The following is a 23,683-nucleotide window of genomic DNA, read 5'->3' as shown; positions in this document are numbered from 1 at the left end:
AATTATCTTCTGAATTTACAAGACAAAACCAAAAAAATGGTCTAAACACGCTGATTCAGCTTCCATATAAGAAAAAGGAAACTGCCAGTGGTTGGGTCATTTTATCTCTGCTTCAAAATAAGGGAAAATCAAGCAGAGAGTGGCAGCAACAGCTGGAACCATGTGCCTGTGCCCAAACACAATTTATTCATAAAACTTGAGGAGAGGACAGCACAGCTGCAGAGCAATTATGGGGAGGGGGAAAAAAAAGATAAAGAAAAATCCACAAGCCCATCAGAACTGATGAATAATGATACCACCAAGGAAATAAGATCTGTCAGTGCAGTTAGAAACACTCAAGCTTAACAAGTGTGTTTTTTCAGAGGCTGAATTCTCACATTATAAATGTTAGTTGCTAAGGATGCTGGGTTTTAATTCCGATACTTCTTCTATCCTGGCTACTGGAATACTTCCTCCTTTAAAAAACTCCACATTTTAAATCTTTCTTTAAAATATGAACATTGGAAAGATGTCTGACACTTATGAAGAGGTATGGTGGGTGAATGAATATATTGATGTCCAAAGCACCCTAAATCACAAATATATTACACTTCTTTAAATTCAGAAGCTGTCACCTACTCTCTATTTTCATCAGTCTGAATATTGCCAGAATAGCAGTCTCTCTCATTCTTCATCTTTATGATATATAAATTCAGCAGAAATGCTTTTCTTCACCTTTTTCAGACAATGGGCTGAAGCACAAAGAAACTATCTATGACCCAAGAAACGACTCATATTTGAGGTTGCCTAATCCAAATCAGCCAAAACCAGTGAAAAAGCAGTACCCAGGCTAACCTGGTTAAGAACTGAAGTTACAACCGTGAACTATCACCACTGTTACTTTAATTCCTGTTAGGCAAACTCCTTCCACTTGTCCCTCAACACAGGCTTACTTGCCTTTGATGACCTGTGCAGACCTACTTTTCTGAAGTCACACAAGAAGATTAGGTTACATCATCGAGAGCCACCCGATGCTGGCATTCTGTGAGCCACGACAGCCTTGTACAATGCCAGTTTAACTCCCATTTTAATACATAAGCTGTTGAACTATTTCTGGCCACTGCAGAAAATATGCAATTCAGATAAATTACTTCAAGCTCCATTTCTGATACTCACTGGCAAAGAACAAGGAAAGGCTTATCCTGGAATTTAGTCTCAGAAACATTTTATGGCTGTCAGGAGATTAAGACTGTCCTCAGGTCAACACACCAGTCCATCAAGAAAAGGGACTGAACTGTTAGAGGTAAATGGACCTGCATTCGGCTCAGGCCTTGGCAGCCAAGTCAATTTGCTCCAAGTCANTACAGGAGACAGAACTCATACTGATTACTGTGTAGGTACACAGAACTATGTAAATCAAAACTAATTTTTAAATTAGCAGTCATTTACACTGTAGCAAATGTCATATTTTGCTATTACAGTAAATTTAGGTTCTTAGGAAAAAAGTATGTAGAATATTTAGTACTTACAATCAACATAATAAGTTCCCATAAAAGTAATTGTAATGTAGAAAAAGCAATAATTAAGTACTATAAATACCTACACATCATCTCATCATACATTTCATACTATATAAACAGACATTTACTAGTAGTTGCCATAATAATAACATAGCAGCAAACACTATTGAAGTCCAGTGGCTATTGTTCTGTTGGGCTTCAACAGTAAATCTTCTCTTAGGGGAAAAAAAATTCTAAAAGAACCACTGATGGCACTCAGTAACACACATAAAAACTCCTTGTTCTGAAGCAATTACATAGGAAAAAATAAGAATTTTATTAATTAAAGAGTTAGGGAAGATCTTCAGCACAAAGCTCTACTTGGCTGGCCATATATCAAATTGTCAAACCAAAAAAATAAATGAAAAATATGGACAGAATAATTTACCTTTTCACCTTCTTCGCCTTTGCTACCTGCAAAGCCACGTTCACCCTGGAACACAGAAGGATAAAATACAATTCTCAAACATAAACATTGTTGAATTAGTTGTATTCTTTAAAATAACTTTATTGCACTGAACATTTACTACAAGATAAAAGAAATAATTTGGATGCTGGTTGTTTCTCATTCAAAAAGGTGTGAAACCTCTACAAAAAAATGACATGGCTTTTCATAGTTTTGTCAATTAAGAGCAGTCATTGATTTTTCCACTTAGCCTAAGGGATCTTGTCAGATTTAAAAATTCTGAACTATTAACTGATTCTAAACCTGCGCACTATAGTCCTTCTGTTCTTCTGCAGAACCAATTTTAATACATTTATTCCTATTAATGTCTTAATTTTAATTTTTAAATATAACTAGTCAGCTGTGAAGGCCTCCAACCCAGATCAATATAAAGATACAATTTATGAAAAGAAAACTATCTTCTTTCCCTTGGAAAACCATATCCAACTACCCATATATTAAAACCAAAACAAACAAAATCCCCCAAAAAACCCACAGAAGGAGTGAGTTTTAAAATATTAATTCAAGTTTAGCTTATTTCAGCAGGTTGAGTTCTTTGTTTGATAATATTTCAATAAAAAGACCTGTTGTAATGCTCCGTCCAACTCCAATTTCCTAACTTTCAGCTCAGAAAAGAATCATAATGTAGAATCTTACTATGTTAATGTCTTCATCAAATAATCTGCTGTCTGTCTATATTATACAAGAATAACACATACTTTAGGTTTTTATTAATATATACTTGCATATTTTGTGAGACGTACAGAAAACAGACAAGCAAAATTATATATGGGCAGCACAAAAACTACCTAATTAAAAAAATCCAAACAATCTTTCTCCCTCAAATCACCTAGCAGTACATGGTTTTCATGGCTTTGCCGTTCCTTAGAATTCAGTCTCATTGCCTCAGTACAACATAAATGGTTTTTACAGGTCTATAGATGAAAAGAGTGGAAAATTTCCAAAGTAAAAGCTAATGATGTTTTTTAAAATTCCTTTCAAAAATTAGAAAGAGCAATGTCTAAACATTCTTTCACCCTTCAGAGAGTGTAATTTCCTTAAATAGAAGTCTGAGGTTTAAGTGAATTTAACGGGAACAGCTTGCAAAATTTCTAGCAGCAGTTTGTCAAATCTTTCAACTGATATAGCATCATGTACTAAACATAGGGGAATTAAATTCAAAGCTTTGGAGGTGTGCAGATGTATAGATTATCAAATAGTTCTGGACCTTTCATCAACTACCTGTAGTGGCTGCTTTTTGTTTGTTTCTTTTGGCGTAAATGGCTCATAAAATCAATTTTAGAAGCATTCCTGAGACCAAGCATGCAAAATGGTATTTAGTGAAATAAACTTCCACATGTCCTCACCGAAAAATGAGAGTCTAATAACTGAAATAATTTTCAAATATATACAACTTCTGTTCTTCTAGTTTCCTTTTCTTTTGAAAGGTTGGACCAGATGTTCTTTCAAAGTCCCTTCCAACCTGGATAATTCTGTGATTCCCATTCTTCTCCAGCTGTTGGACATATAACACAGCTAACACTTACTCGCTTTTGCCAAATTCCTAGAATGTTTTCTTCATTTAGCTTTCCCATTTGTGAGACTGCATATATCCTGTATTTACTCAATCCCAAGTTCATTATATAAAAATTATTCTTAGATAGAGTCAAAGTTTCTCTGACTGTAGCTTGTGTTCAATGCCACTCATTCTTTCACTGTGTACCTGGCCTAGTCTGGCTCTGGCTTCTCCACATCCTACCAGTAGTTACAGAGAGCAATTAGTCTGCACATCACACCCCACTCTCCCACTTTTCAAAACATCTCAAAGTTGAACAAGCCCACCTCGCTCAGCCTGCCCTTGTACATCATGGGCTCCAAGCCCTTGGCCATCTTGATGGGCCTCCACTTGACTCACCCTAATGAGGTGCTGTTTACCCTCTCCTGGGAAGCTCCAAATTGGACACAGAACTCCAGATGTGGTCTCATAAGCACCAATCAGTCCTCCCGATCTGCTGGCCATGCACTTGCTAACGCAGCCCAAGATGCCTTTGGCCTTAACCAAAACAAGGGCATCCAGCAGGACTCCCAACTCTTTTTCTGTACAGCTGCTTTCTATAAATTTGGCACCTAACCCGACTTGTACTACTGCATGAGGCTACTCCTTCTCAGAGGCAGGACCTTGCATTTGCCTTTGCTTAACTTATTGAGTTCTGCATTACCTCATTTCTCCAGCATGTTGAGGTCACACTGAATATCGTTCTTGCCCTACCTTCCAGTGCACTCACATTTGATAACATCCATGAACTTGCTGAGACTCCCATCATCCAGGTTATTAATAAAGATGTTAAAAAATATTGTCCCCGGTATCACCCCATGAAGTATGACACTAGATACTAAGTTGCAGTTGGACTGCAGAGCAGTTATTCTACCTTTGACACCAACAATCAAACCAATCTTCCATCCACCCTGTTGTCCATTTATCCAGTCAGAACCTCACAGATTCTAGTATAATTATACATCTGGAGACTGTGCCAAAAGCCTGGCTGAAATCAAGGTATACAACATCCACTGCTCTCCCCTAATCCACAGTGATGGTCATTTTATGACAGTAGGTAATCAGGTTGGTCAGCATGATTTGTCCTTGGTAAATACACACAGGCTGTTCACAGTCACCGTCTAGTTCTTCACGTCTTTAGAAATGCCTTCCAGGATTTGCTACATAATTTTTACAAGGACAGGGGTGAGGGTGACTGGCCTGCAGTTCTCTGGACCCTTCTTGAAGATGAATGTGATGTTTGCTTGTTTCCAGTCATCAGTGACCTCCCCTAGCCATCATTATTTTTTGATAATGACAGCCCTTCAGTGACAGCCAGCTCCCCCAGCACCCCTGGATGCATACTGGTTAGTATCTTGAAAATGTCCATGTAGCTGAAGTGCTCCTTAACACTCCCTTCCACTTCAGTGGGCAATGGTTCATTATCACACTCTCTGCTAGGAGGCTTAACTAACCTGGAAGGCCTGAGGGCAAGCTTTATTAGGGAAAAAACAAGGTAAAAAAAAAAGAATTGGGTACTCTTAGCCTTTTTCATGTCCCTTATTAAGCAAGAAGTCAACATTTTCTTCACCCTTGTTTTTGCCATGGATGCACTTAACAGAAGCCCTTCATGCTGCCCTTAAACTCTCTCAATAGTTCTAATTCCAGATGAGTTTCTGGTTTCCTAACTCCATCACCACATGCTCTGGCAATGTTTCTATGTTCCTACTGAGTAGCTCACCCCTGCTTCCATGGTTTACTTTGTTTTTGTGTCTGAGGTCAGTCAGAAGCATCTTGTTTATCCATGCTGGCCTTCTGCCATACTCTCACTCAACTCTCCGCATAACAGCATGAACAGTTCTTGGGGTTTTAGGAAGCTGTCCTTGAAGATTAACCAGCTGGGCTCCTAAGGTTTGCAGGACAGTTTCAATCACTCCTTGGCTTCCTCTATGCCAGACTCAACAAACTTCTCTCCTTGAAACTCTCCTCAAATGTCTTTTTTTCTAGGCCCCTGAACATAAATTAATTCCTTGTTGAACCCTCTCTGGTTTCTCCACCTCTCCTGTAGAAATGAGAGTGGAGAAGGTCCCAGACCGGACCCAGCACATCAGATGCAGCACCACCAAGCACCTGCTAGCTGCAGTTTTACTAACATAGGCCTGTATGTGGTTTACTTTATTCCAACTGGAGAACACTTGTTAGCTCATAATTCAGTCTCATGTCTACCTCCACATCATTTTCAGCAATGCTGCTGCTCAACCAGTCAGTTCTCTGCCTGTGTCAGTGTTAGTGATTAACTAATTCCTTATGTTTCAGAAATACATTCCAGATTTCTTTGCACATATTTGAGTTTAGAAAAAAAAATATTACCAACTAGAGAAAATAAGAAATACAAAGCATAGATAAAGAAGTTTAGGTAATTTCCACTTGACAGCATAAAAAATACAACAATATTAGCCACTGGTAATTTACTTCAAAGAATTCAAACGCTGCAGAAATAAAAATGTGAAAGTTGAAAAATAAAACTGATTTAAGTTCTCCTTTCTATGGTAAAATTCTCATTAAATTAGGCAAAACATTTCACACAAGTTTTTTCATGGACAATCACTGATTGCTCATCTTGATACTGCAGGATTGCTGGTCTGATTTTCAGTATTTTAAATATGCCTGCAGTACAAGTCAATGAGATCCTGGCTTTGAATGTATAAATTGATAGACTGTTTTAAGCCTGTTTCTGAACAAAATGCTGGCTACCTCATCTGCAGAAAATAAGTTCCTTCCTTTCCTTTGTGCAATATTACAGGAACTACATGCCCTAAAGACACACAAATTGCGTCCAGGTCATGCTGCAGAACACTTTCTAGAAATTTTAATAATAACAAAATAATGGGGGGTTTTGTGTAGTCTCTTAACTTGTTGAAGCAGCAGAACTATTTCCTCTATAATTTTCTAAAAGGAATTAGCTGGACAGACATTTAGATTTCATTCCAAATAACTGCTGTTAAAAACAGCTGCAATCAACAGAAAACAAAATCTGACCATGAAAAGAGGCAACTTTAACAAATATTATCAGCAAGATCTATAATACAGATGTCTCTTTTTGCAAGTTCTGGCCTTCTTACAATATTCCACCTCTGGAAAGGAGTAAAAAGATTAAAATGGAAGAGTGGAAGAAGGAGTGCCATCTCTCATCTCAAATATGTACACAGTCATCATTTTACAAACCCAACTCACAACTGGGCTAAATTAAGGGAAAAAGGCATCTGGACATGCATTGCTTCTCATTCCTTTTCTACGGTACAGCTGAATTTATTTCTAGGGTTATTTATGTTTGTTAACTTGTATTTCATTAGAATACTTTTCACTTTCAAAATGTTAGGCCACTAAAAAATTACAGGTTATCTAATTCTGCAGCAGATACAGCTGTAGGTTGCTTCAGACAAATGGACAACAACAACAACAACAACAAAAGAGAGAATTTGGATCACATGACAAGCTTTCTTAAGTTTTATTTCAGTCTCTGATTCAGAAAAAAAATACTCCAGAAGACACTCTCATACTAACCAAGTAACTAAAATCCCAACAAGTGTACCACAGCTTCCACTCTCTCCCTAATACCTATCAGAGGCTTGAGTGCACACGGATCCACAGTTGGGTCCCACAGGAAGCTGTACATACAAAGCTGACTGCTGGCTTCTAGCTCTGCTCAAAGGGGTTTTTCAGATCTTTTCCCCATCTCTAGAGGAGTGCCCAGCCTACTCAGGAGGAAGAAATTCAAACCCTGATCCTCTGCAATCAGACAAGTTTGTCCTACTTACTAAGGGAACATTCTGTATATGCTGTTAAATTACTGTGTCTTTTAAAAGAGCAAAGTAAGTCATCTGTACAGTTGACTGTCATCCCCTGGCTCGCAAATGACTTTCTCCTTGCACTGCCAATGAAAATTAAGAATCTAACTTGAGTTTGTAAATTCCATTCAGGAAACCAGATGCTTAAAAGTTTATGCTCAGAAACTGCATATAAGTAAAACCAATCACCTTGTTAATAAAAAATGTTTCTAAAAGGTTACTATTCAAGCTGAGAAACATAGTAAACTTCATATTCAGTATCTGAATAAGGAGTATTTGAACAAAAAAAAAAATAATCAACAGCTCTGAGTTGAGAGCTACAGGTAATTCAATTCTGCATTTAATACATGGCCTTGCAAGGAAAAGGTATAGTTAAAAACCTAGTAGTATCTCATCTAGAATTAAAATATAAAATACTGCAGCAGTTTTCTTTTCCATTCCTTCTTAGCAAAGCATGTTAAACAATTACAGGCCTAGTGAGAACCCAGTTCTGACACTCAAAGCTAAGAGCCACCCTCCATTTAAAGATTCATGAAATATGCCACCATGAAGTACATTAATTATTTTCATAATAAAACTACAGTTACTGAATTAATTCTGTCAGGATTCATCTGTGCTCATACGATTTCAAATGGGAGCTTAAGAAGACTTATTAAAAGAATCTAAAATGAAATGCTTTCTCCATTCCATTCATGGATCTTATGTCCTTGACAGAAGTTTGCCCTAGTAACTTGCACACCACCCAACTGAGTTTTCTGTCCAAGCCAGAAATCAGCAACAAAAGAAAATTTTGAAAAAAATTTGATTCCAAGCCAAGAAGGAGATAAATGCCTCTCAGATGCAAAAAGAACACAGACAAAGGAAAAATTCCAGTCTCTCTTAAAAAAAAAAAAAGTGCCATAAAACAAAAATTGCTCATCAAAATTATATAAATAATTAAGTAAATAAATACAAAGCCCTCATGACATACAACAATTAAAATACAGCTTAAAGAAGCTTGTTAAAATAGCATTTTTCTAACTCCACTCATGGCACAGTTTCCAACATCTTTCTTCCAGCTCCCCTCTGTAACAATACATGAGAGCATGCTGGGGAAAAATTCTAATCAATCATTAAAAGTAATCCTTAGCCCTTCATTTTCTCCAGATTTACAGCACGGATTGTGAAAAATTCTTCATAGTCTGTTACCAGATAATAATATTTCATATTTCCCACTGTATTGGATGACTGTAAACTAGAAAAAAACCTGAAACACATTCACAGGGTTTTTCTGTGGAGAAAAGCCATAGGTGTTTTCTTTTGCATTGTTTAATCACTGTTTCATAAATCATTCCTTCAACACAACAATGCAAAAATACAAAAATGATTGATGCTGTGGTTGCTTTAATTATTTTGGAAATATGCAGTGTATTTGCAATCATGGTCCTTAATATATTTATCATTTATTGATTTTGCAGGTTGTAATTGCACGGCAACACCCCATAAAATTAGAGACTCAGTTTACACCTAAAGGTTTTGAAGGTAGAGTAAGATGTTTTGTATGTGTGTACTTAACAACCTTCTTAGAACTCATTTTCATTAACTTTTATACCTTGACTTCGATATTTAGCTATTCCCCCTGTTGCCTTAAGAGACCGCAGAAAAAGAGATTCCAGGCCAAATTAGTGTAGGAGATAAGATAAAGAGAGTAGGTCCTTTAATTTCAGGCCTGAGGCCCACAGGAATACATATGACGCACCTGCTGTGTCCACGGGGTTCCACAATTTAAGATATTATCCCAACCAATCCCAGATTTATCTGCCCCCCAGATCCTCCCCTTGGCACACCCCTCTGGAAATTGAGCCAGGGGGCTCTGGGACCCCCTATTCCCCATCTTCGTCTTCCTCGCAGCATGTCCAGTCCTTGGAGTTCCTCCAAAGTTCTGGGCTTGAAGGTCGCTGTGCCCGCGTGGTATCTTGTTGTTCAAGCTAGGGTGCAAATGTTCTTAAACAGAATGAAGGCCTACCTTGAGGGAAGGCTAAACAGGCTAATGGAATTTAGAGGAACTGACATGGAATGGGGAAACAGGGTTGGGTAAATGTGTAAACTACTGTGCTAAGAGGAAGGGATATAATATAGCTACTTCTAAAATCTACAAAAAGCTAAAAATCAAAAAAATCCATAGGCCTGCCCAAATAAAAGATTTCCACATTAAAAAGATTTTTAAAAGATAAAAGGAGAGGCTATCTTAACATACAAGTACACAAACTTTATCAAGAGCATTGGTTACTTGTACTGCTAAACAATATGGTGCCAAAAATTAATTAGGAATCACGTTATCTAATCACAGAAAAAAACCCAACCAAACAAAAAACAACCCAAGAAAACATAAATAAGACTTGAAAGAAACTTGTTTCAATCATTTGGAATGCATTTTTTGCTATTTGGATTATTTTAAGTATTAAAAAGATTTATAAAGGCAAACATGCTGGAACTTCATGAAATGCTTTTCAAGGCTGGGAAAGAGAAACAATTACTGTAAAATACTTTAAGCATTTTTCAGACATGATTCTTCAAAATTAAAAAAACAAAGCCACCAAGAAGCAGTGAAATGCTTCTCTATTCTCAATATGAAAACCAAACATTTCTCCTTTTATTTTTAAATTTACTAGGGCACTGCCAGGAGCTTGATTTACAGAATAGGCTTGGTACTCCAGGGTTACTAGCAAGGAAACTTGTCTTAATAGAAGTAAAATCAGCATGGTCAAACACTACTTACTGTTTTGATAATTTATGGATATGTGCCCTCCATTAGCCTAAGTATGCCAGACCCTTGGAATAATCTAATAGGCCGGTGTTTTAAAATGAGGACAACTATTTTTAGCATTGCAGAAATGGAGCGGAATGTTCAACAATGTACTGTCAGAGGGCTCAAGCAGCATCCTCCCCTGTGGAGCACGTACCAAGCTACTCCAGAGCCATCAGCAGGGTCAGAGCTTTGCCTTTAACAAATAAAAATCCCACACCAATTATAGTCCATTAGATGACACCTTCCTTAGCCTACTGGAATACTTCCTTGGTTTTTTTTAAACAGGCTCCTGTTAATGGTTAGGATCATCTGATAGAATATGAGTTACATAAAAATATAATCAGATTATTAAAACTCGATTCATGAATTTCCTGGATTAGTCATGTCAGAAAGTTTCTGCTAAACAATATCACATTTTGGTTTCACTGCATCTACCCATCGATTCATTCCCTCTTGGTTACTGCTGAACTATCAGCACTTGCTGAGTACTTGCTCAGTGCTATCCTTGATAGAAACTTGATCCATGTGAGTAAGAATAAGATCCTCCTTTAAAATAACCTGATGAAGAAGTGCTTGTGATAGGTAAGTAGTTTGTTTCCTTTGCTCTGTCCTTTGCTGCTTCCACAGCAGCCCCAGCAGAGCAGATACACCATAGTTTGGCCAAGAGGATCAAGGTAGGCTGGTCAGAGGACTCATGTCCTAGTGATCAGGGTTTCTGTGGCTTTTTTAAGTAGCTGCTCAAGAGAAAGGCAAATGACTGTTACCCTACTGAACTCATTTGCATATTATAACATAGACTGAGTTCAGGAAGCATCAATCTTTCCTCATTCCCATCCCTTCCCATTACCCATCTTTGGGACAAGACTGACTTGCCTATCCGTTCAGGCAATGAGATGTTAAGTACACCCAAATTAAATGACACTTGAAAAATCTATGTTTTGGTGCTTTGCATGCAAACTAATGAATCAGTGGCCAGAGGCAGCTCAGGACATCAAAGAACACGGCCACAGGGCTCCTTACTCCAGATTGCACTCTCTTTAGTTGGCATTGTTTCCCATTTTTGCTATTAGCAAGTCTTAGAAACATGCAACTCACATAGTTTTTATATTCAAATATATAAAGCACATATATTTCACAAATAAAGTACATAAGTCAAGACTTTGTTCCTATATTTTCCTCCCACAAATTATCTTCACCCAACATAAGAAGTCAGAGAAGTTGTTCTGAAAAACTGGAGATGAAAGGATCACTCCATTTATTTTCATGCATAACTACAGGCCGATATACTGCCTTTCCCCTCCCTCCCACTTTTTCTTTGAAAATAAACTGACTGAAGTCTTTGTGTCAAGGACTGGTTTCTATGCCATCAAAAAATTATCAGCAGAAGCAGAGCCTCTGCTATCAGTAAGTCTTCCTTCTGTGTTTGGCAAATGCAAGAGCTATTCACTACTACTGCATGTCCTTGGAGAGGTGACAACTCAAAAATGCAGTGCAGACACAAATTGGACATGGGCTCGATAACAATCCAGTTCAGTTGACCTACAACATCAGATGCAGAGCATAAAGAAAATGCAAACAAAATCTATGAGTACACTTCTTGTAGAGTACTGAGAATAGGCAAATAGGCTTCTGGTTGAAAGATTCATAATGTTTTCTAGATGAACAGTTTAGAAAATTAAGTCTAGCCAGTTGGATATTTCTATCATCTGAAGCAGGACAGTAGAAAAAAATTTGATCTTATGGTCACAGACAACTGATAGTTCATTACAACTATGTTTTTTCCCTTACATTAAATATGTCAAAAGGAAAATGACCAAACTTACACATCATGTATTGATTTATTGCTAATCCAGCCATAACATGGTGTTAAAGCAAACCTAAATCCTATTAAAGTTTCAACGGAATTGGAAATTAAACTAATTGGCCTTGCTCAAACAATATTTGAAATGCAATAATGTTAAATATATGTTAAAAAGCATTATTCAATATGAATTTATTGCTAAGATCTTTAAAAAATAATACAATATATTATGACCATTATACTCATCATAACACTTGGAACCCCAAGTTTATATTAGGAACGTAAACAGCATTGGTCAAACCCTTAGATTTCAGAGGCTATTCTTTACTAGAGAACCATTATTATTATTATCATCATCACTATCCATTTCCATAGACTGAAGGTTCAGGAGGCAGGTTCTCAGCTGGTACAAATGTGAGTTTACACTAAAATAATATCTGCCCCACAGACTATGAAATACTGTTAACTATATAATATCTAACCACACAGATATGAAATGCAAAAGAAAAAAGCAGTAGAAAAACACAAGCATTTAAGGTGAATCAGACTGCACATAGACTTGAATTTCTAATCTAGGAACTAACTCATATCAGTACTTTTTCTGAAATACCATGTTGTTGATGTGTTTGTGTAGCTGCAAATTTATCAGCTACTGATAAATAAAGCAGTTAAAGATACAGTTTCCATGTATCCATTTACACATGGATGTTTAAGACTTTCCCAAGAAATGTATCTCCTCACTTCAAGAATGGTCCCCTTTGACATTTATTTTGGAGACAGATTAAGAGGATATACTGACCACCTAGACTCACTTGAGAATCTGGGATCAGTGGATCTCCTGTCAGCATAGGAGCCCTGGAACTACTCCCTGAAGATAAGTTTCAATTTCTATAAATTCTGAGCACCTTGACATCTCAGCCCAGTAGGGTTGTACTTTTCCCTTTCAGGCCTTTTCTTAACCTCTTTGAGGCTTATTAGCCTACTCTGTATACCACATCTGGGATGCACGACAGAAAGGAGCTACTCCTTCATCTGAGGGACAAGGCTCTTTGTGTGAGTTTTAATCATCCTCTCACTAAAGCCCAATGTTTATTTAGAGAATCAACACTACTCTGACACCCATTTCTCCAGCTGCATTCCTTTCTCATTCTTCTGTGGTTCAGCAAAAGTACTGCCAGTACAGTGTATTCTACAGGGTGGTATTTCCTCTGGCTATTTGACAACACTGGCATCACAACCCTGTCCCTGCAAAGAGACAGACATTTCTGTTAACAGTTCCTGAAGTCTTACCTCATGGATTCGATATCAGAAAATAAAAATTCTCAGGTCAAAGTATGGGGAAATGGGGTGGGGAAGACAAACTCGCCACAGCCACTCTTACATTACACATCCTACTGGCTAAGGTTCTCATTAATCAAAAAGATTAATCATTAGTAAAAGCATCCTGATGCCCTACTATTTTCATTGCTGTCTTTCCCAGGAGAGTTGCTCTCATGGCACTGACTAACAAGTGCTGCAAAGGTCATAGTATCTTCTACTAATTAAAACACAACTCCCACCCACCTCCCCCACAAACTCCGATTGAGACAACCTCTCCCGTTATGCAGGGTGTTGTCGAGTAGCTTACAAAAAAAGCTTCAAAAATTCATTAAGGAATAGCACTGCACACATTGTACATAATTCTTGTCTGCTAAATAGTTTCCCACCTTTGCTCTTCCCTCATGGCCTTTGGTGCACCTCTATCAATACTGTATGCTCCACTCGACAGGGAATTTCTTTTCCTTCACGCTTGTGCTACACTGTACAAGAAAGTCTTAAGACCTTCTTATAGGAAGACAGACTAACATGGAGTATAACAGTAGAAGTTCTGAGGAGTATAACACCTCAGAAGTCTGGCATTCTCCTTCTGTGCATATTTTTTAAGTGAATTTTCATTCTGCAAAGTGGACAGCTAAATAAATATTTCCTGAGATAATACTGTCAATACGTATACATAATATAGTATCTTCCATGTGTAAAGGTAACAGGTTACAACTATTAAACTATGAATTAATTTTTCCTATTTAGTGTCTTTCTTATTACAAACTAAAGTCATGTTATCTTCATCTGTATGGGACAAATTGAAGAACTGTCATTCACGACAGAAAGGGAGAATAGTGAAAGGAGTGTTAATTCTGAAGAAAAGCATCAGCTGACTAGCTTCTTGGTATCTGTAAAAAGAAAAAAAATCTGGCTTGTAAGAGGTACTTGTTAAACACAAATCAAACACCTGTCAACCAGCTGGGCCACGTGTGTCACTGCTGAGCCATCTGCAGGAACACAGCCCGCGCCAGTTGCTTTACTTAGTGTGGCCTGGGAACAAGAATCCATTAGACAGAAAGTCAACAGTGGAATTAGCAGCACTTTTTCTTTTAGTGCCCTTCCACTTACTTGTTTGACTTCTTGTGTTTCTATTTTTGGGAGCCTCATGCCAGAGCAACAGTGCTGACTGCTGATTAGACAAGACTTGGCCCAGCCTCAGCATGTCACATTGATTTAATCAGTTCAGACTTGAAACATGCAGTATGGATTTTAGGTGTTTATAAATACTGGCTAGCAGTGGGAATTAGAAAATAAAATACATTCTAGTTTGCAATACCTATGAATGATTTTACTATAGTATTAAAATGCAGTTTTTATTTCCAACAACTCAGTATCTATGCATTTAAAAAAGCAATTTACATGGAATTTGGAATATAAAACCTATGTTATAATTTTAAGGGTTTTTTGGGGGAAGAAGTGTAGTCATTGACATTAAAAATGGACATCTGAGCTGCATTAATTTAAATATTAATAATACAACTCACCCATTAAAAAAGGGCAAAGGAGAGTTAAAAGGTCACAAGTCACAGCCAACAGTATTATCTATAAACTTTGTATAATTTGTACTATGTATGAATTTTCTACTGTATGACACTGACAATTTTTAAAAGAAATCTAATGTGCTACTTGTAATAGCAGTTATTATCCAGTGAGAAAATACCCTTATATATAATTTAAATGAAGTACAATGACATAAGTTACACATAATTATCCTAATATAGATCAATGATTCATCAGGCCCAAAATCTAGTATTCTGTGAGGTCCAATACTTAATGCCTCAAAAGAAGACAAAAAAACTAAGCAAAATGTGTCAGACAAGTTGTACAATGTGGCAGTACAGGAAGAAAGATCCTTCCTCCCCCATTAGTCCATTTCCTGCAATGCACTGCTGCCAGCTTTTACAATGCTAAATCTTGTAATAGCAAGTATTTCTCTTAAAGCTCGGCTTTCTGATGAGATGTGGAAAGTTCAGAATATCAGTTTCAAAACATACAGTCTCTAACTCTCAAAACTGAAGGAGAAAAAAACATACAAAACTAAAATCTATGTACCACAGAAACCTTCCAGAAAGGCTCCAATAAATATAAACTATGAACAATTGAAGAAGAATCCTCAAGCTTCCCCCTGCCCTTTCAAACTCTGTAAGGTCCCAACTGAGGCTTTTCAAACATAGTTAAGAATCCCAGAGCTGGGCAGGCTCACAGCTAGAGTATTCATGAATCTCTGATTAAGGAACAAAGAGCTGCATTTAATGACTGCATTATTTAACATCTGCATTATATTTTACTTCCACATTACATAACATGCTAACAAAAGCCTGCCCTGTGTGGCAGCATGCCATGCTCCGTTTTGCTCCCAGCATCCCAGACCCCTGTAAAATGGATGGTGACCTATGATTGCCGTGGCCACACCTCACATCACAAAGGCTGCTGCTGCACTCCAGGCCCCCGTGACCAGCCACATTCTACTGGTTATTACCGTTCCAATGCAAATACCAGAGGGTATATATACCCTTCCACTCCCACTCTTATCTCACCAGTGTCACTTTGCCTGAAGGAGCCCACGGCTTTCATGCCAAGCAATAAAACAATTGATGTCTGGCTTCCAAAATACATTTGCACTTTTGTTCTACGGAGACATACTAATCTGATTTTTAGTGAAGCAACAGGAGGACAGAAGACAATGCCATTTCTTTCCTCAGATGGGACTGAAGTATAATTTGTTTTTCCTCAAAAACAATGATTCCTTAAATCAAGTCTCTGCTCACCTACAGCAGTCAGTAACACCATTCACTCCAGAATGGAAATAACACTCAAGCAATGCCACGTAAGGTAATTTGATTCCATGGAGCTTTCCATCAAGAACTGAACTGAACTGCTGTCATTTAACTTTAGGAATTGAAAAACCAAGGAGCTCAACAGTTCCTGGAGTTGTGAACTGCAAAAATCACCTAATAAGGCAAAAATAAGTCAGCACAGCAGACAGCTCTCTGGAATCAAATTTATGATCAAAGGCTATTCAAAACACTTCCCTGTAATGCTAAGGAGAGAGCAAGCAAGCAAGAACTATACATGCTGAAGTGATGAAACAAGTTTTAGAAAACATAGTTGTTTAAAGTGTATTTTCCCAGTACGGTATTTTAGAAAGCAAATTTATACATCAGAAATCTGCTGAGACCTACTATTTTCATATTCATCCATCTCTTTAAATCAGATGTATATTAATTATACACAAAGATATTACTGAAAACACAAAAAGAATACAAAACTCATAGCAAATTTGTTACTGAAATAGATGGTGTCCAACCACCTGATTTCCAATGTCCAGCAATTCTCAACCTCAAGGTTTCAAACTTGGTGGTAATAAAGATTCCAATTGGAAAACCACCGTCTTTCTCTTTTTGAGGCTAATCTATTTCATTGTTTACCCATAAAAAACCTGGTTTTTAAAAATTTGCATTGTATTTCCTATTAAAATTTTTTTTTGGCTTTACATTCTTACAGCTCACAACTGTAAGAGCAGGAGTATTTTGGAAAGCTTTCGAATGTCAAATACTTTTCCTATATTTCTGATTATACTCTTTTGACTCCAAAGTAAAGCAGCACAAAGATTTTTCAAAAGTTGCATAACTAGAACAATATATGTCCATACCTTATCTAAAGATTTTAAAATATAACTGATTAGCAATAACAGGAGCTCAGAAACTGGATGGCACTGAATAAAAGACAGACTGAGTATGATGGCTTTAAGCAGTACCTATCCAGTGCTCCAAACACATTTTTGGAAGTTTTCTTAAAGATACTGATGAGCTACCTTGGAAATATCCTGACCCCTGTCAAGGACCTCTACAGAACATGAAATGTGGAAGGCAAATCCAGAGGTTTTTCAAGGCAGCTGCAAGGAAAAGATTGTATTATCATGTGTTACCAAGACTGCTCAACACCAATGTCTCCTCATATTTGCATATTTACATGAGTGATTAATGCTCCAGAAGCATATGCTGAACTGGCATAACAGGTCATATATCCATGGCTCTTCTGCCAAGTCAAATATGTCTTGGAAAATTCTAGACAGAGTGCCCATGGTCTAACTGCAGCAATGGGGAAAGCAGGTCAGTGGTCGCAAGGATCTTCACAATCATATTTTAATTCAAATGTACATTTTACAAGTTTCAGGTTCTGGATTTCATTAAATAGCTGGCCTTGAAGACCCAACCCCGGAGTAACTCGGTATGGAGATGGGTATTAAAAGCATCTCTGAAAGCAATTTGAAGTCAGATACTACAGTAGCATATTGTTTGGGGGCTTCCAAAATTTTAAATTCATGTAGAAATATTTTAAATTATCTTGTAAAAGATAGCACTGGATGTTTCAAAGACGTTTTATACTGAGCTTCTGAATTAAATTCATTCTTAAAAAATAATCTTATAATGCAGCAGATTTCAAACTCATTTTCTCAGGCACCACCAGGAAAGGAGAGCTCTTCCCACCAGGCAATACAAAGTAGACTGTTTTGATACAGCATTCATACCACAAATGGAATCTATATCACATTTTGGGAAGCCTTTTACTAATAATTTCCTTAGCTGTACCAAATATAAAGAGAATCCTATAACAAAAAGATAATCAAATTTATCAAGAATAAAATAATAGAGTTGGGTTTCAAAATCAGTTAAAACTGAAGACAGCACACTGATATTGAACTTGAGAAAACTGAAGTTACAGATAATGATAGCACACAGTTAAATGAGAAAAAAAGGCCACCACAAACAGCATTATTTACTCTACTTCTGTTATCTTCTAGTTCACAAAATATATGAGTTCATGTACATTTTGTTGGGCCATCATCATCACAAATACATGCATTTGAAAAAAAGAAGGAATAATCCTTTTACAGATACCTACTGCATAGTTTCATGTAAACCCAATCTCATTTTCATGACTCAAAGTACCAATAGCACTCATACATTTGGTACAGCATACCGAATATCTCACTGCTTCAGTGAGATATTCACTGTGCAAAACCAGCTATTTTGAAAAGCTTAATCAATATATTTAATATTTTATGTTGTCTGTTCATAATCCAGATTGTAAAATAAGGCATTTGAAAGTCAAGTATTCAAAGTGAACGTTGTCACAGTATTTCACAAAATATAGTTTAGGAAACATAGATGCATCATCTCCATTGCTCTGAATTGTATACTATGAATCATAAGAAAGCAATTACTATGGAGGTTTGGATAAAGGGGAATGGACAAAACCAGTTTAATTTGGTAAGTCTTCTGAATGTTGTGATTTATAGTTCTGCCTACATCAATTTTATTTTTCAGAACATAGTCACCAATAAAGTAGAAAAAATATTTTCATAATAAAAAAAAATAGACAAATATGGAAAGGCCAAGAACAGAGCAAATAACACCTTCAGTAGCTTGAGTCCTTTGAGCCTTACTGCCATCAGAACATTCTCAGAGGCATAAGATCTTTTTGGCTAGCAGGATTCATAACACATAAGATACAGAATTGTTAAGGTTGGAAAAGACCTCTAGGATCAAGTCCAACCTTTAACCTAACACTGACATCTTCACCACTAAACCATGTACCCAAATGCCACATTTTTTGAACACTTCAAGGGATAGTGACTCAGCTGTTTTCCTGGGCAGCATGTTCCAATGCCTGACAATCCTTTTTGATGAAGAAATTTTTCCTAGTATCCAATCTAAACCTTCCCTGGTGGAACTTGAGGCCATTTCCTCTTGTTACCTGGGACCCTTTGCTACAACCTCCTTTCAGGTACTCGGAGAGACCAATAAGGTCAACAACTCCCCAGGGTGGCAACCTATGTCTCAGAAGCGGGAACTCTCCTGTTAAACTTTTCAAGTATACAGAGATGGTCCACCCCCTAAAATGTATATGCCAAAACAGTTGAGAGGTTCATGTTGACTGTCAAGTCATCAAAGGCCAGCAAAAAATAAACCCATAACCCGAACAGGACTTCATCACCTAGCACCTAGGACATAAATAAACATTCAATATGGAGCTTCATCGCCATGGCGTTACAGACCCAGAAGCAAAGAGAAGGAAAAGACTTGAGTTGAGTGAAGGGCAGGAAAAAGAAAATTCTCAACTATACAGAGGCAAATCAAAACCAACTTGTTCAAGTTTACAAAAAGCTCAGAAAGAAAAGCACAGTATGAGCTCCCTGTAAATGAGAACAGAGAGATCTCGTGGTTGGTGGATGTCCCCCCCCATCCTCAGAAAATGACTAAGAACACATTTTTAAGGCTTGACTACTTGATCCTAATTATGGTTCAAAGTGTATACCTCCTTAAGCTACACTATTTGAAACACCTAGAAGTGTATTATAAAAGGAGGATCATGGAGCCATATAAAGGCTTGGGTTGGAACGGATACTAAAGATCATCTAGTTCCTACCCCTCTGCCATGGGCAGGGATGCCACCCACTACACCAGGTCGCTCAGGGCCTCATCGAACCTGGCCTTGAACAATTCCAGGAATGGGGCATCTGTAACTTCTTTGGGCAACCTATTCCAGTGCCTCACCACCCTCTGAGTAAAGACTTTCTTCCTAGTATGTAACTTCAAAGTCTCGTATTTCAGCTTAAAACCATTCCCCTTAAAACCATTCTGCTTCGTGCAGAGTCCCAATACAAGTCCCAATACCTATCAAGGAGGTAGACCATCTGTATCAATTCCCCAGTGGGTGCCAAGGAAAGGACCTGCACATATGCAGCCTGCATGGAAGTAATATGGCAGTATGACTTCAGGAGGGAGAAGCCTGTGGGTCTCACCAACAGGAAACTCCTCTCACCATTTCAGTATGACAAGAACACTAGGAAAATAATTAAACTTTTTTAATAGGAATACTTTACAGCAGTGTACCAATCTTGCTTACCAGTCTTGCCTGTGATGTGACCCTGCACACAGCAGTAGTAGATGAAGATCATTCTTAATGGCAGAGCTATCAGTTCTTGTTGCCGTAATGAGGTTAGTCTAATTGCTAGATTAGTGTTGCTTAACTTGTGAAGCCTGATCTGCAACAGATAGGTGACTGTCATCATACACCTTAAAGTACTCCAGTCACCTCAAACCTACACTTCAGGACAGATTTAATTTCTCAGGCCATAACCAGCACTCTGCAATCTAATTATATTAATGAGTTTCAAAAGTGTATCCAGAGTCCATTTCACTTGCTAATTGCCAAAAAGTAGGCTGTTTTCACACACTTTGCTGAACATCTCCAGAAGGCCAAGGCATAGGGTCTCACATGCATAGGGATTCTGATTTATCACAACATTCCAGTTCTTCTTGTATTATGATTTGACAGCTATCTTGAAGTGTTCCCAGAAGGCTGAGCTACAAATCAGTCCTAATTGCAGGAAAGGGATCATTCCATCTCTTCTGGTAGCCTACAAAGCAAGCAAGTTTCCTTCCAAGGGAAGACTACTACCCTCTTATTTTTTAGAACTATAAATTAACAGCTCATAAGTATCTCCTCTGATACTCTCAAGGATTTGTTCTGTTGCCCTTAGTAGGTTTTACCATTTAAAAGAAAAATCTCTTAAGACAGTTCCCTGAAAAAGGACAGGGATGAAGGAAATAGGTAGGTGGGCAACAAATAGACAGTCACATATGCAATGGTGCCCACTATCTACTATGCTGTGACTTTGGGGGCCTGACGTAGAGCTCCCAGGGACTGCATTAGATTCTTGACTCTCTAGATTGTTTATCACCACCATCACACTGACTGCTTTTGACCTAAAGGCAGATGAGACAACAGGCACCTTGTGGTGTGTTGGCAGTCAATAGAAATCTCATTTTTTACTTTGGCAGCTTACAAGAACTGCATTAGAAAAAACAGCAAAATGGCAGAACTACGGCCTGAACACTCCTCTGTTTTCTTTAGAGTGTTGAGGCTATTCTTATGTCATCCTAGAGCCAAGAATTAAATGCTGTTCACTGTATTAGTCCTTAGCAGATCCAACCTCTAAAATGGCAAGAACCTCCTAGAAATCTACACAACTTATGCACCTATTATCCAGTCAACTGTTGCAAAACCACTGCAGCATTTAGTGAATGGGAAATTATGTTGTCAGTGATAGTATGTCTGAAAAGTGACAGAAGTCCAAGTGTCACATTTGAACACAGGCTGAACAATTTTCACATCTTAGATCCTTGAAAGTCAAGGCCACATATGAAGCTTACAGAAGTCTCACCATTTATGCAGATCTTGAAAATCAAGTATACAAGTATTGAACACTGTTCTGGAAGACTGTCCTGTTGAGATTCTCTCAAATACTAGAGTCTATTGCATAGTATTACTATAATTTCAGTTTTTCACTACAATGTCAGTTATGTTTGAGATAATCTAAAGAAACAAGACTTCCAATAGCCAAGTTTATCTCATTCTAATGTAAACATCCAAAATAGGTCAAATGAATTGATATTGTTGCTTACACATAACATCATGAGTAAAATCTGTTGCTTATTTATTCCCCTTTCTCCAGGGAAAGAAGTATGAGGAATGAAGTACTGCAGAAGATAGTTTTGGGGTGTATTACAAAAAGCCCTCTGTTCTTTGAAGCCTCAAACTGCATTTACATTAAAAAATATTATATAATTTCTTTTTTCTTCTTCCTGTTTCTAACTAATTATAACATCTCCAACAAAAGATTGTTGAAGGTTTTAAGAGGATGAACAAACAGCACTAGCTCCTGAGAATGCTCTCCCAGCACTGCACAGTCTGCACCTCAATGTCCTGAAATGTAGGAGATGCCTTTGTACACAACAGTGCTTAGAGTACTTTATCATAGAATATGCTGAGTTGGAAGGGACTCATCAGGATCATTGATTCCAACTGGCCCGGCACAGGACACCCCAAGAATCACCTTATGTGCCTGAGAACATTCTCCAAATGCTTATTGAACTCAGACAGGCTTGGTGCTGTTCCTCTACTTCGTTTAGTTGTCTTTGATCATGTACAGTGTTAGCATCCGGAACACCACACTTGAAGGAGCAAAAAAGTAAAAGACTCCACAAATTTATATAGCTCTTGAGGCATCAGCTGAGAGGCAGAGCATGTTAACACCTTTCACAACACAAGGAAAATAGTGATTCTGCCTCCAGAAAGAAGCTGATAATTGAACACAGCACTGTACTACTCTGCATAGACATGACAACTCCAGCTAGCAGAAGCTGGGTAGCTGGATCTCAGTTTCTTCATCTAGCTACGCATGTAAAAAATATTTTGATTGCCTTTTTTATTTTAAAAGTTTTCAGTTTTGACAGTTTTAGATTTCACGGTAGTTCATTTTTAATATGCAAAAATGGTATGGGTTTTACGTAGTCTGAATTAAAAGAGTTATTATGTTCAGACAAAGTACAATGTCTTGATATTAAATATGATCTAACTGTTGAGCCTTATGTAAACTAACAGGAGCTTTGGGATTTGGCCTGACAATGAATCTGCAAGGCACTTAGCAAAAAGAAAACCAAAACAGTATTAACCATGGAAACTGTAATAATAACTGGTAGTGGAAAAGCAACATAGCCTGGTAATTTTAAAAGCAAGATAACATCAGAGTAGGAGCTACAGGAAGAGCCAAGGGAAAACACAGCTACATTCTAGATCAATCTCAATCAATGTACAATGCTTTACAATAACTCTTCCCATTAATTCACAACTAAGAGCACAGTAGATCAAAACACTGTTTGGCTGGATCAAATCAAAGGTTTCTATAATCAGTTATATGACTACAACTGTGGCAAGAACAGGTGTCTACAGAAAAACAACAGTGTAGCCATAAAAACTTCTCTAGTGGGTTTCCCAGACTTCAGTGTCTTGGAGCTCAGACAAGCAGCCTGACACACTTTGTGGATTTTACTCCATCAATTTTCTAATACATTTGCAGACTTTTTAAGTTTTGTGGCAGTGTTCAAACTGTAATAATGTAACAGAAAGAATGAGCCCTTTCTCTCCTTTTTGAACTTGCTATCAGATAGGTTTGATGCTCTAGTTCACACACTGAAGACTAGAATAAATAAATAAATCCCTATTAATCTTTTCTGCTCCATTCATTACTGTATAGAGCTCAGAACAGGACACATCTTAGTTGTGCCTTTTTCAGATTGAAGTCCACATTGTCACACCTTAACTGGAAGATGCCCAATGCTCTTGATCACTCTTGACACCTCACCTGAATCTTTTCTGGTAATATTAGATCCACACTGCGATGTGAGAATCAGAACTGTATACATCATTCAAGTTGCAGCACAATACGGATTCATCAGTAATGGTGATATTAAGAGGCTTTTGCTTTGTTCCCTATTCTCTTCCTAATAATTTCTAAA

The 23,683-nt window shown here is 37.6% G+C and overlaps 1 protein-coding gene across 4 annotated transcripts in view; it reads right to left on the bottom strand.

The window, feature by feature from the left end:
* The window catches only part of COL19A1 (collagen type XIX alpha 1 chain), a 190,921-nt gene that overhangs the window by 117,997 nt on the left and 49,241 nt on the right, over positions 1-23,683 (bottom strand). For 3 of the 4 annotated variants that reach the window (XM_017826692.1, XM_017826717.1, XM_017826702.1), the window contains exon 11: positions 1,927-1,971. The exons of the other annotated variant lie outside the window; for it this stretch is intronic. In XM_017826692.1, the coding sequence (XP_017682181.1) occupies positions 1,927-1,971 (45 nt within the window). The remainder of the gene's footprint in view (positions 1-1,926; positions 1,972-23,683) is intronic. 4 annotated transcript variants of the gene reach the window in all.

This window comes from Lepidothrix coronata, unplaced genomic scaffold, assembly GCF_001604755.1.
Source record: "Lepidothrix coronata isolate B3197 unplaced genomic scaffold, Lepidothrix_coronata-1.0 Scaffold4, whole genome shotgun sequence".
Lineage (NCBI taxonomy): Eukaryota > Metazoa > Chordata > Aves > Passeriformes > Pipridae > Lepidothrix > Lepidothrix coronata.
The sequence above is the reverse complement of the archived record's forward strand: the minus strand, read 5'-3'. Positions and strand labels throughout refer to the sequence as shown.